This window comes from Giraffa tippelskirchi, chromosome 9, assembly GCF_054371585.1.
Source record: "Giraffa tippelskirchi isolate mGirTip1 chromosome 9, T2T-mGirTip1v1.2.pri, whole genome shotgun sequence".
Taxonomy (NCBI): Eukaryota; Metazoa; Chordata; class Mammalia; order Artiodactyla; family Giraffidae; genus Giraffa; species Giraffa tippelskirchi.
The window spans coordinates 114359324-114374146 of NC_137283.1; the positions used below are offsets into that span (position 1 = coordinate 114359324).

The 14823-nt window shown below is 33.0% G+C and overlaps 1 protein-coding gene across 4 annotated transcripts in view; it reads right to left on the minus strand.

Moving 5' to 3' along the window:
- GRIK2 (glutamate ionotropic receptor kainate type subunit 2) overlaps positions 1-14823 on the minus strand; it is an 840407-nt gene that overhangs the window by 110911 nt on the left and 714673 nt on the right. For all 4 annotated transcript variants that reach the window (XM_081530944.1, XM_081530945.1, XM_081530942.1 and 1 more), the window contains one exon: positions 13214-13431. In XM_081530944.1, coding sequence (XP_081387070.1) covers positions 13214-13431 — 218 coding nt within the window. The remainder of the gene's footprint in view (positions 1-13213; positions 13432-14823) is intronic.

Here is a 14823-nt window from a genome sequence, read left to right on the forward strand (position 1 = left end):
ACATTTCAGGTGATCAACAGCCCTGCAATTTTATGAAAAGCCATAATAATAAAATCCAGGCCTATTTCTTAGCCTGAGATAGTAAAATTTATTTGAAGAGTTTCATAGCAAACTACTGACACTGTCAAAAGTATTCCTAAATTCAAGAAAGGATCAAAGAAAAAATACTCAGGTGTTTCTCTAATGACTACTAATAGTAAATCATTTTATCCTTATTTTCAAGAAATATTATTAGCAATGCATTAGGCCTGAGATTTTGAAAGAAACAAAACTCTGATAAGGATGAGTTAGGGTGGAGTTAGTGAAAGTCAGGGAAGCCTGCCTTGCTGCAGTTCATGGGTTGCAGAGTTGGAAATGACTTAGTGAACGACAACAATAAGGATGGATAAGGCAGCTACTGTGGGTCTACTGGCAATGAAAAAAAAAAGTAAGTAGGGTTTGGCTATCACTTTTACTTTCAATATACAGTTAACTTTGCTCTTCTAACCACAAGAGTTTTACACTAAGAATGGCATACATTACTGTATCATTGTAGAAATAAAGGGAAGCAAAATTTGCAATGGTTCGACCCCAAAGAGCAGGGCTGAAAGTGAAGCCTGGCAGACTTGATGCTTCCTCACCAACTGCTTCCTCACCTAAGGCTTCATAAATTGATCTGAAGACTTCCGTTTGCATAATATTAGTTCTCAGACACCTTCAAATGCAGATAAAGTCTTTCCAACAAATTTGTTTATGAGATCTTTTATAAAACATATGCCTAAGGGTTATAATATCCAGGCAGGCCTAAAAATGGCTGTATTTAACCATGTTCCTTTCTTAGTCATGGCCAACTATGCCATCGCTCCATTCCTTTTTGATAAAATGGATTCTGAATTTTTCCAGTGAAGTTCTAATTATTTGTTGGAGTCTGGCTGGAGTCCCTGCTGCTAGCATGTCCTGAGCAGCCTAGTGTCAATGAGAAACTAAAGTCCAATCCAAATGCATTCAATGTTAACTCTTTGTGAGAGGGGCACAGGCATACAAGCGATCTTTCTGATTCATAGAAATGGAAAGGCTGGAAAAACTACAGCTAATAGACAAAAAAAATATTTCTATGATCATTCCTCTAAATGTTTATTAATACAATTTAACTGAAGAAGGTTAATGACTATTTCTACTACATATTTTTTTTCCCTCTTTCATTTGAAGACAAGATTATATTAGGAAGCCTAAACAGATAACTTTTAATATCATCTCTCTACTGATATTACTTTAAGGTTTCTTAAAAAAATTTATTAAATTTAAATATCTTAAAGCGTTGAATTTCTAATATTTTAATGAAATGAACATTAAAAATGAACATCCCAATCTCTTAAATATTTAAGTTAAAAATGATTTCTCTGCTGTATATGTGCATTTATATATGAACATACTTCACAATTATGCAATGCCTAAATTGCATGGTTTGGAAATTAATGAAAGACTATTTGTTTTAAACTCTTCCTCAAGAAAAATTATTTCTATACATATCATAAGAACATTCTCTTAACTTTATTCTACTGAATCTTTAAAGCATATTCCTCCAAAGAGCACCATTACCTGTGCTCAGTAAAAACAGAAGAATTTGTGTAGTGGTATTAGTGCTAAGTCTTCAATATTGAAATAAGAAGAAAGCCAAGGAGATCGAAGTATATCTATAGAAAAAACGCTGGAGGTTATTGTGACAGGATATTAAGAATTGTCTTTGGAGATTGGACTTGGCATATTTTCCCCTTCTTTTCCTAAAATTCTTATGAGTCATATGCAGTATTTTCATAAGAGAAAAAGAATTTACTTAAAAACACGATGGCTAAAATTTATAGAGAAGAGCAATTAAAAATGGGGGTTTTTCTTCTATTTAAGCATTAATTCTGAACATGAATTTTTTGTCAAAGTAAATCTCACATGTTAATTAAAAAGACCATTATTTAAACTATTAATATAAACCATTAATTAAAAAACTATATGTAAGTTATGGATGGAACTAGATTCATGATTAGTTTTATTTTTTTCAGCAGTACAAAAGCTGAAATAATAATCTAGAAGATTATCTTTAAATAAGTATTTGAAAATAATCTACAGTCAAGATCAAATTATTAATGAAACAAAAACGAAATGAAGTGTCAGATCCTAGCATTAACAATAGGTAAGTTGGGTATATTTCCAGGAATTCAAGCATTTATATTGGGGGGAATCGTTTCACCTGCTACTGAGTTTAACAATTCAACTATTAAATTCCATACAATAAGAATTGTAGTAAGTACATAATGGGAGTTTGTCACATGTTCAGGTCTGTATGTAAACAATCTATGAGACCCAAATTTACACCCTTAGATTAACCTCTAAGAACACAGAAACCTGGAGAGACTGGCTAAATAATCCCAAGTGGGAGACAGATGTAGGATTTCATGCCACAATCTAGACTATGGACTTAATCATTATGTTAAAATGCATTATAGTGATTCAACAATTCTTTATATACATTATTAATGCTGTTTTCTGATTCTTTGGTCTGCACTTAATTGTTTTTGTAGTAAATTAAAATGAGGCACAAGCTCACAGTGTTCTGAAAACAGTCAAGGGACCTACAAAGCAAACTAATTTATGGTGTAGCCTCTAATTAGCTGTAATTACAATATTTAATAAATGAAACACCTACTTTTAGAGATAATCAAATCTTTTCACTATACTCCACTAGTGCTATGGTGTATACAATAGGCTAATAATAATCAAAAGCATTATTCAAATGCTGTCAGGAAATATAAAAGTACAATTTATTGCCAACCCTGTAACATTTTTCTACCAAAACAGATTTCATATGGAAACTGGGTATAAGAAAAATAAATTATGTAATCATCCATAATTTAACTCCAATTAAGGTGGCATCTTTTATTCCTAAATAACTCATTCATTCAAGCATGTTTGCACATATACACATACATTCACTCATCTGAAATGTTCCTTATTTATTACTATTAAAGAATTTCTCTCAATACTAGAGGCCAATAAGGGTGCTCACCAGTAAGCATTAGATATTTAAACAGTTGTAGACACTGCCAGGATCATTAATAATACAGAAGAAAATGAGTTAATACTAAGACATTTAATAGTAATGTTTAATCCAGTTATATTTTTAAAGCAATATTTTTAGGACACTATTATTCAGCTTGCAGTTACCAATGCCTATTAACAAGTTCTGAAGTTTATTTTGTCCTTTTTTCCAATCTATGTGTGGGTTAGGCAGAAGAATATAAAAACTAGGAATGAGTTATGAATTCTTTACTCCTTGTGAATATGCATGATGACTGAGTATCAGATCACTGAGTGTCAGAAGGACTCATAACCATACATTATGTTTGCTTCCAAAGGGGAATAACCATTGGCGGCAGCAGCAATAGTAAAGTTCATTTTACTTTATGATATAATGAAAGGACTAACTTAACAATCATATGATGTCTAAATCAGCTCTTAATATCAAAGAACAGTGATATTACTGTTATTCAGACTTTGGGAAAGGAATAAGGCAAATGAACAAAAGAAAATTCAGCTGACCAAATATTCTAATTAGTGTAAATTCCATTTTCAAGGAAAGAACAACTTCTCTCCAAAGAGACATTACAGTGGATGCAAAATCAAGAACATTAACTGTCAGAGATATTCTGGATTTAGTAGACGTTTCAGTGTTGTCACTCTGTAATTAACAGACAATCCAGAGGAATAGAATAATATGTCTTTTATGATATTTTAAAGTTGGATACCCCCCCAAATAAAACCCATAAAAAAGGAAGCATGATTAATAGATCTTAGCCCCAATGCCAATAAATATAGTTACCTAAAAAAAATTTACATAACAGAGAGTCTGTATTTTCTGTTCATACATTTGCTTTCAAATCATTCTTGTATTTGGCTATGTATGTAGATGAAATCATTACTTTATTTTTTAAGAAGTAAAACATGATGGTTTTTTTTATATTTATCTCAGCCTAGTTTTTGTGTGTCCAAAAATATGTCTTTCTTGAATTTCCTTCAAATTTTTGCCTAACCAGTGGCTATAAACTCTTACAGTGACAACTATTATCCATTACCCAGAACTTGACCAGGCAGCTCAGCATCACTATATTAACTGATTTTCAAGTTTTCTCATTCCCTGGGGGGCCCTCTCTGCTACGATTGATGAGGTACAAGGCAGTGTTTGAGGTGCCATCCTGACTTCACAAACAGCAAGAGTGGTCCCCACACAGAGCAGAGAAGGGAAGGCAAAGGAGAGAGAACCACAGCTATCCTGGAATAACAGGAGCTCCACATACTTGCTTTCCAAGGCAATTAAAACATTGTTTCTCAAACTTTACACTTCAGTGGAATACATGACTTCTTTCTTTCATTCAAGTGCTGCAAGGCTTCATTGGTACATATTGAAACTGTAACAATTAGAGACTAAACTTTTGTCTCTCAGATATTTCACAGAAGCTAGAATGAAAGTGGCTGCTCCTTCCAAATTTAAATACATTGAAACTCTAATCACTTATAATTCCCAGAATGGTGTTATCACTTACTTTTTAACTACTGAATTCACTCTGGCAGAGCTTGGGTAATAAAAACCATCATATTCTAATTTTCAGACAGCTTGATAGAACCACTCTTCTTAGTATAGATAAAGTGTAATGGAGCACTTTCTTTCCCATAGGAAAGTCTTTGACTCATATGCTCTGATGCCAGCTAGCCTTCACATCTGCCGTTTCACCATTGATAGCTCTAACTTGGCATGCTAAACTAGTGTCTGATGAAGCTGCTTTCCTCAAAGGCACCATTTTATTTCTTGCAATGGGAACATAGTAAAATGGTGTTGGTTTTCTGTAGGCCTTATGCAAATCCCTGTAATAAACATAGGATCAGGCCTCACATACAATAAATTGTGTGTTAGATGAGGATGGGGGAAGGAGACAACCTCTTTGGGTAAAAATCACTCCCTTATTCTGCCAATAAATTAAATGCATCATAAAGACTTGGTTTAAATATTTCAAACTTGACTAATTAATATCAAAGCCATACTAGACGCTGCAAAGAATACAAAGACACTTCAAAAATACCAACCGTATAATATTAAGCAAAATATTAGCATTTAAACTAGTGTTAACAGTGATCCATTACCCACAATCTTGATATCATTAATAGAGAAAAAGATAATTTTGGAGAGTCAGAGAACTAACATGGCTACAAAAATCTGTGTTGAGTTTTTGTGTTTTTTTTTTTGATTTCTAGAAAAAAGTATTTGATGAAGAATACATCAACATGAAGAAATGAACATTTCAGTAATAGTATTAATCACTAATCTAAACTGACTACTCGGATATGCTGGTCTTCAACCATAGAAAACTTGTAAGTTTTGTTTCACTCTTCTAAGCTTGCAGAAAAAAATTCAAAGTAAACTAAATTATCCCCACAGTTGAATACATGAAGTAAACAAAAAATTCAAAATGAAGTCTCTATTTATTCTGAATAACCACAGAGTAACTGCCCAGGTAGTAACCTGCAAGCAAGTTATCAAGAATAGATTTTGGCCAAGATTTAAACTATCTGGTTTTCCCATTCCCTAAGATAGAGCAGAATGTCAGGTTTGAGAAGCATTGTGGTTCAGTTTAGATCTGCAGGGGGATACTGAAGAATTATAGAGTGACACAAAGGAAGACTTCAATTTTAATTATGTAATAATTTATCCTCATCCATTAATGTAGGTACTTTCTTTTTTCCACAAGGAAAGGAGTGACAGTGGCTCACCAAATATTACAGAATTGTACAATAAGCTCAGGCAAGAAAACTGCATGAGCCCAAATTTCAAATGGTTCAGGTTGGGAAGTTTCCCTAGGGGAGGGCATGACAACCCACTCCAGTATTCTTGCCTGGAGAATCCCATGGACAGAGGAGCCTGGTGGGCTACAGTTCATAGTGTCACAAAGAGTCGGACACAGCAGAGCAACTTAGCAGGCACACACATAGTGTGAAGTATTTCATCTCTTCTTAATCTCCTCCCCATTAGGAAAACAGAAAAGTCACTTGTATTGACACAATCCTTTCAAGACTCTAGTATGCCCTGTTATAGGTCTCTTCTTTAATTGCCCCTGTATCCCCACCTTGACAGAAGAAATTGCAATAAAGGTTTATAAAGGAAAGGAGACTATATTCACTGCTCAGTTCCTATAAAACATATGCTTTCTCAACTTTTTAGGTACACAAACAAAAATCAGGATTTATCCCACCATATTTCTTTGAGCAGGGAGAAAGTTCTAACCTTCTTCATCCTGCTACAAGACAGTTCTTACGCACACCTATCAAGAGCCTCCAGGAATGGTGTCAAAAGTGAAGATGTAATTATACTATTTATTCTCAGCAAATTTGTTGAAAAGTGCTTTAAACAGAATTCAAGTAAATAATCCAAAAGAAGTAAGAATGTGGTCAGCAAAATTATCATTTCATGCCTTTGTCTGATATTTTGTAGTGTCTGAGTTGCAGAAGAGAAAAATGCCCACTGTAATATGAAAGAAGTAGAAGTGGATGCAATCAGTTAATAACTATTATTACCAATAAACAAGGGGTTGTTTAAATATCAAATTAACTCTTTCTGCACATTAAAATCACCAGTGGAGGTTATAAAAATGATGCCCAGGATCCTGCCTCAAGAAAGTTTTAATGATTTGGCTTGGAGAAAAGTGCTCTTTGAAAGCTCCCCAAGTGATTCTAATGTTCTAATGTGCAGATAGGTTGAGACTAATGATGTACACGAATGGATATTTTAAAGATGTTTATAACTTGGTGGATGGTATATCCAATAGGACAAAATAATGACTCTATCCCTTGTAAAAGAAAAGTTGATATGAAAACCAAGACTATTATTCATCAGTGATATGATTGTCACAGACAAGACCATATTTGCATATGCTATGCATGCGATTTAGTCCTATTGTTTGCCATATTTTTTAGGACTTCAGTAGATAAAAAATAGCCCCATGATTTAAAGTAGTGCTTTAACTGGGGATTCTAATAAAGTAGTCAGTATGACTAACTTTATTGGGCTATAGTCTAGAACAGGGGTCCCCAAATTCTGGGATCTAATGTGTGATGATCTGATGTGGAGTTGATAAAATAATAGTAGAAATAAAGTGTCCAGTAAATGTAATGTCCTTGAATCATCCTGAAACCATCCAGACACCCCAGTCCATGGAAAAACTGTCTTTTGTGAAACTGATCTCTGGTGTCAAAAAAAGTTGGGGACTGCTGGTCTAGAATTTTTGATGCATACATAGGGAGGCACACTCTATCAATGAAACAAAAGTTTTAATCACAAAATTTGATGCCAATATAACTATACTCATATTAATATTTTATCTTTAAATTATTTTATAGTCATAGAGAAAATATTTCCCATGTGAGACAGAAAATATTTGAGACCTTTTTTTCTAATTTATTGAGGAGAAAGGGGGGTATCATTGCTAAACATAAATTGATTCCAAGTAAGTTAAATAAACTGTGAAAAAGCTGTATGTTGGTTAGTGACACCTAAATAAAGTGGGCAACTCTTAGATTGAGCAAATATTTAAGAAATAATCCCTGTACTTACTAAAGTACCACATGAATTTTCCAATTATTATATTGTCAAAGAATCCTTTCTGGATAATGGTAGAAATCATTAGAATATATTAAATAGTAAATCTGGTACACAATGAAAATCATATTCAATTTCTATCCATGTGCAAATAATTATTGAACCTTTTTTTTGTGATTACCATGCTTAATTAAGAATTTGCCATATAAAATACAAAGTCATTTAAAGAATAACTTCTGGAGATATAATGTGAAGCATATGATTATAGTCAACAATACTGCATTATAAACTTCCAAGCTGCTAGATCTTGAAACTAGATCTTGATTGTTCTAACCACAAAAAGGAAATGATAATTATGATGTCATTGAGACATTGTCTAATGCTATAGTGGTAACCATACTGCAATACATAAGTCTCTCAAATCATTACATTTTCACCATAAACTTACACAACGCTGCATGTTGATTATATAAAAATTAAAAATAAATAAAATAAATTCAAAACTAATTTTAAATATCTTTGCATGTTCAAAAACTATTCTAGGTCAATTTCCTGAATATGCAAAATGGAAATTCCCAAGTATTTTATCATCAACTTAAGAGGAAAATAAACATTTATTTCAGAAAACACTTTTCAATCTGAAAAATAGCTATAGATGCCATGTTAAGAATTTACTTTTCTAATGTATAAATCTCTTTATAGTAAATATATTATAATTCCATTAGCACCACTATTCTCAATAAAAATAGCAGAATTTATGTTTTGTAGAAATTAAGATCTATGAATAGCATGTTTCTAAATCCATTTATTAAGTGCATGCAGTAAACTGTCAACTTTTTATATTCTAGCCCTTGACTCAGAAATTACTTATGTTCTTTTGGCATTTAAGAAGCAAAATTCAGTCAAGCTTTCAGAAAATCATTACAGGCATGCCACACAAACAATTCAGCCCTAAAATACCTATACTGTCACCCCGGTATAATTTAATTTTAGAAACCATTGAACTGATAAGCTCAGAATAAGTAGCAGACTATACAGAACATGCTATAGTTGTATCTGCCCCAATGGTTTAAGGCAAATGTTTTAGAAACTTAATATGATCAAACAGTAGAGGTCATGTGGGTTAGCCCAAATGACTAATGCATTTAGCTCTTTTGAGTAATGATGGTTATGCCGTGATGTCTTTGGCTATTACTTTTATTGTCAATACTATGAGTTCCTTGGTTATTGGTTTCATAATTAATAAGTCACTTAACCTCTCCATGGCCCAGTTTCCTCATCTGTTAAATGAGCATAATGATAATTGCTTCCTACCTTCCTAGGGGTTGCTGGCAAGATTAATGAGTTGGCATTTAGAATGCAGTTTGAGTTCTTCTAAAGAGGGAAACTATGCATAAAGAGAAATGAAACAAAATAATACCTTCCTTGCTACTAAGTAACAAAAGATAAAACTATTCTCCCCAAATGGATTAATTCACTTGCTTGCATTCCTAACTCTGTAACCTTTATACACTCCTGAATAAATTGATTTTTCAACCCAAGGTTAAAATGAAACTACTATGGAGGGCTACATATTTTGAAGAAACTTTTCCAACTCTTTAGAGAATAGAAAAATTTTCAAAGTAAACGCATATTCTAAACACAGCCAAAATCCTTTATCACAGGTGTCGCATCAATGAATGCAATATTCATTGTTCCAAAAGATAACTGTACAGAATTTCGTTAAAAAAAAAGTGAGTTGCTGCCTTAAAGGAAACCTAACTATGTAATACTTCTAGAAGATGGGTGCAGTTAGGAATTAAGCTCAGGTTTCTCTGATTCCAGTTTCCTTCCCTCTTAACTATTCTAAATTGTAGACTCTAGGCTCAGAAGTATTAAATGATTTACATTAAATACTTGATACTACTTAAATGTCCTTTCAACATGTGGCAGAATTTCTTTAATAACTATAAAAGAGGACATGCATTTCCTGTGGTATCTTTAATAAAGACAGACTATATTAGTATATGTAACAAAACCAGAGATTTCAGGGAGACCAAACCCAGAGAGAAAATTTGTAGAAATTGAAAATCCTGAGTCACGAGTTGCACAGAAACAAGGTGATTTCAGTATCAATTTGTAAAACACAAGATTCACTTTGAAAATATAGGGATTCTCAAGAGAGACCATAATACCCACAGGCTATAGCTGAGTTATTCTTGAGCTTATAATCTACATGTATTCATTCTCCTAATCTTTATACTTCAAGGAGAAAAGAATGTGCTAGTTGCTTGGTAACATTCTGTATTGTGTTGGGGTGAGGTTTCAGTTTGGCTGCACCAAGTTCCTAGATTCTGAGAAGAATGTTTTGACTACTACTTTATTGTTTTTCAATAAGATCCCTGGGCCCTCAGCTATTTTATTATCTAAATATGACTATGAACATATTGGTGATGTCATATAGCTTTCTATTGTTTTACATGAGATTACAATGAAGAACCACCGTCTGCTCAATTTTGAGTTATTTTCCCTGTCATTGCTTTACATTTATTCCTGGAGAGAATGTGTGTGGCATGTAATGGATATAGGGGAGTTGAATGAGATCTTCTTGACAATAGTATACATGTAAGGTCAATGAACAAAGTCAAGCATGTTCTTTGGAAAAATAATTATTCAGTGTTGTAGAATGACTGCGTAACTCTGTTTCTGCAATACTGAAGACTCACCCCTCCTTTAAATATCTTGAGCCAGCTCTTGCTTGTAGTAATACAACTTTACCATTCTTTAAAATAATTTTTGGAACTGAGCTGTTCCAGAACAATTAGCTAACAGCAGGGTCTTATTCAATTAGTAAAAACAGGATGGAAATTCCTTTAGAAAGTCAATGCCTTAAGGGTGCTTCCTAGAGTGTTTGTATGCATTGCTGTTAATTAAGAAATAAAATAATGGTATCAGATGTAAATTGACTACACACAATAGTCTCTGATTCATTGTAGAATTTCAAAATGAGTGTGCTATTGCTTCAATTCCAGATTGGTAGGGATTTTTTTTTTTTCAATTCATACTAATAGCTGGTATAGAAAGTGAAAGTGTTTATCTCTCAGTCATGTCCGACTCTGGGGCACCATGGGCTGTATCCCGCCAGGCTCTTGTGTCCATGGAGTTCTCTTGGCAAGGATATTGGGTGGGTTGCCATTCCCTTTTCCATGGGATCTTTCCAACTCAGGGATCAAACACGGGTCTCTGGCATTGCAGGCATATTCTTTACCATCTGAGCCACCAGAAAAGGAGCTTTGATACGAAAAAATATTCATACCAATAGCTGGTACAAGCATATAGTTTAACAAGCCAAAATATGTTGCTGAAATTAGTATCATTTAGGGATACACTAAAATAACTAAAGAAAAATCAACATTTACTGAATACTGTATCCTTTTAAATTTTAATGGCTTTTCAAGTTTCAACAGTAAGATGTCAGCATGTGATAAAACTATCAACATAATTGTCACCTTAGTGATTATCACTGTGTGGTTTTTATTGTGACTATTGCACATTCCCAAAGGCTTCAATTTTACAGAAAGAAAGTCTGCGCTGCTAGAAACATAAAGTTGTTTCACATCAATTTTCTCTGGGTGCTAGAGGCACTCCCATGTGTGAGAAAGGAAAACTGGAGATGAAAGACTAAGAAGAAAAGTAAGGAGCAAAGAAAAGTGAAGTCAGGAAAAATGACACTGCAAGAGAGCAAGTGAACTAAAACAACAACAACAACAGCAACAAAAAGCATAGCAGAAGACTAGAAAGATTGTAAAAAAAAAAAAAGGGAGATATAAGCTCAAAGATGGGGAAAAGGTGAAAATTCTTAAACAGTGATTTTTCCAGAGGTGGACCTTGCTATAATACACAAGAGCTTTGAAACAGGATATGTGAGTAATCTAGAAAATAAGAACAAAATTTGGAAGTATTTGTGAGGCTAAAATAATTACTTCTGGTATCAGACCATTTGCATTAGTATTTTGTATGTATTATTGTACCAACTCAACTTCAAAAGCCCCTTGAATACTGTGATAATTTAAATGCACCACATATTCACTGTCTACAAAGTTACTGACACTGATGATATACATTTATAGTTTTCAACAGCTAGTCTCTTTTTTTATTAAAAAAATTTTTTTAATAAGAAAAACAATCTCTATTAATATTTAATACTCAATTGAGAAAAATGATCAATTGTGATTAATATAATCAAATACCACCATATTGATCTCAATGACTTGCTCATACTTGATTATTCAATAAATTTGATTAAATGATAATAATTTTCCAATTAAATGTAAAATATGCATCCAATCTGTAAGCTAGCCATTAAGAATATCCCCTTTGAAAGCAATTTAATTATAAGAATTATGTGGATTTGACTAAAGCATTCAATTGATCTCATTCTTTGGGTACTTGGTGATTTCCAGAACCCCCCAAAAAGCTGATTTAATTTGGTAAGAATTTCTACAAAGAAAATTATATAGTTATTTGGCAAGTTAAGTCATATAAAATCCTTTTATATGATCACTGATCTAGTCTATCCCATCTCCAACAAACTATAAGTTTCTTAAAAGTGAGAATTAGATATTATTTGCTCTAGAATACCCAATGTGTGCACAATTTCTGGTACTTGGTAGGTGCTTACTGGAGGTTTGTTGAAATGATTTATTTTATAACTTGAGTCAATTATTTTTTAAAGAGAAAAACAATCTACCACTTCTGCCCACTTGAACTGACAATTGCATTTGTGTGAACAATTAAGGAAAATACCAAGGCTTAAAAATTTGCTAAACTACAAACAATATAAAAATACTCAGTAAAATAGAAAAGAAATTATGACATGATACTGATTCTCTAAAGCAGAATCTCCTCATTTGCTCTACTCTGACCCAGTGAGATCAGTGGAAGTAAGGAGACAATCTGAATATTAAAGAGGAGGACAAGATGCTATGCGCCTGGAATTTGGTGCAACCATAATTTCCATTTAAATGTTCAACAGATTTCCCCACTGGAAACCACTGCATGCCAATGGGGTAGCCCATTTTGAGATTCTACACCTTCCAGAATATTAGATGGATGACTGTCCAGTGAATAGGAACTGTTTGTGCTTATTTTCCTTCTTTTTCTGTAGGCTCTCAACAAGTAAAACCTGTTTCATCTTAACAGAAAGAAATGCCTATATGGAAAACATTCTTACATGTAATCATTTTATTCTTCTGGAATATCCACACCTTGTAGAGTCTGACTCTCCCACTATTCAATTTTCAGTAGATATATTAACTTTATCTATTTACATTCAGTGACAAAACCTTGGTGGGGAAAATAATGTTACTTCTGAACAGATTTTCCTCCAAACAAAGATGAAATACTTATAAAGCAACAACTCCTTGCCATTTGCAAGTATTAAAATGGTTTGCCTTGGTGACCATATATTTAGTTGTATATGTCTCCACCCCCTGAGAAATATGCTATTGATTATACTCTACAAATAACAATGTTCCTATGCTCTTACGTTCATTAACAAGAAAAGGTTTGTATTCTATCATTTTAGTACATAAATTTTAGATAACCAGTAGGACTTACCTTGAAAAAAGTCATGGTTGCACCATCCTCTACTGCTCCATACTCTATCTTGGTTTGTTTAGCTAAATCATCAGCAGAGTCAATAGGGGATTCCATGCGCTCCACTGTCAGAAAGGCGGCTAAGTTAGCAGTATACGAAGAAATGATGATAAGTGTGAAAAACCACCAAATGCCTCCCACTATCCTGGTGGAGAGCGCTTTGGGCATGAGCTCAGAACCTAACAAAGATTGGGGGGAAAAGGTGAGACGAATACAGAGAATTTGATCAGCAGTCAAGTACTTTTGGTCACAGTGGAAGAATGGAATCACTGTGTAATAAAAGCTTAAATCATAGATTTACATATCACTTTAGTAAGCAAGGAACAACCACTGGGAGAGCAGAGGCTAATTTCAGATAGCATGTCTCTTAGGACATCTGTGTTTACATATAGTGACAGGAAACTGGATCTCTATCTGAGACAGTACAAAATAAGAATCACATATTAATGACTGGATAACCTTTATAAAAATAGCATTAGAATGGAGAAATACCTCTCCTGTTTATAAAATACTTTTATAGATTTTCATATTCTTGTTAGTTAAGTAGGTTTTAGAAGAAATGACTTAATGTACATTTTGATCCATTTCTTAACAAGCTTTATTTATGTGCAGTTTCATTATTCATGTGCATGAAGCTCAAAAATCTTGTCTATACTGCCATTTTAAAAGGTAATGTACAAAAATAATTTAAATTATCTACATTTCTTGAGCCAGGGGGCTTCAGTCCAGTTTTTATCTTAAAATAGGTAGTAAACTATTTTTTTATGCATAAACAAATGTTTCCTGTCACTATAGTTAGCTTCATTGAGGGAAATCAGAATAAGAATAAATAGTTAAATTGGCATAAATTTATTTTTACACACATATACAAATTTCATAGTTATAGTACAATACGTGGCTGGAGTTGCCTGCTCATGGTATTAATAAGAGAATGAGATCTGATCATTACATTTGCCTTTGATTATTATTAATTTTAATTAATTTAGATTATACATTAAAATTCTAACACTTTTTAAATTGAGTCTTTTAGTTTTACCATGTTATTTACAGCCTTAATATGTAAATGTATAAATATCATCATGTATAACTTTTTAAATAAGAAAATTATACAAAATTTATGTACATATATTACTATTTACCCTTCATCATTTTGAACCTATAATCAAGAAAGCACTGTCTACAAAGAAATTAATTTTAATAAGGTTTGGGTAAAATGGAATGAAGCAAAGATGGACTCCATGTTTTATATATTTTTAAATATAATAATGAATGCAGTAATATAACATATCTCTATATGCATTAAATATACAACACATTATTCATGCTAACATTGAAAAGAAGTGGTGTCATGACTTGGTTCTAGCAAAACAGCCCATCTTATACTGCAGTTCATCTTACCCTTCCAATTTCAAACAAAGAAACAACATTTTAGAAAGCAGACAGACTTGGACATGACAGCCAACTCCAGCTCCAGACTCTTGCCTACCACTCTGTAAGAAAAACAAAACAAAATAAAACAGAAAAGTACCTTTCTGATGTAGTTGCTCCTAGGCCCTGTCAGACACACACTT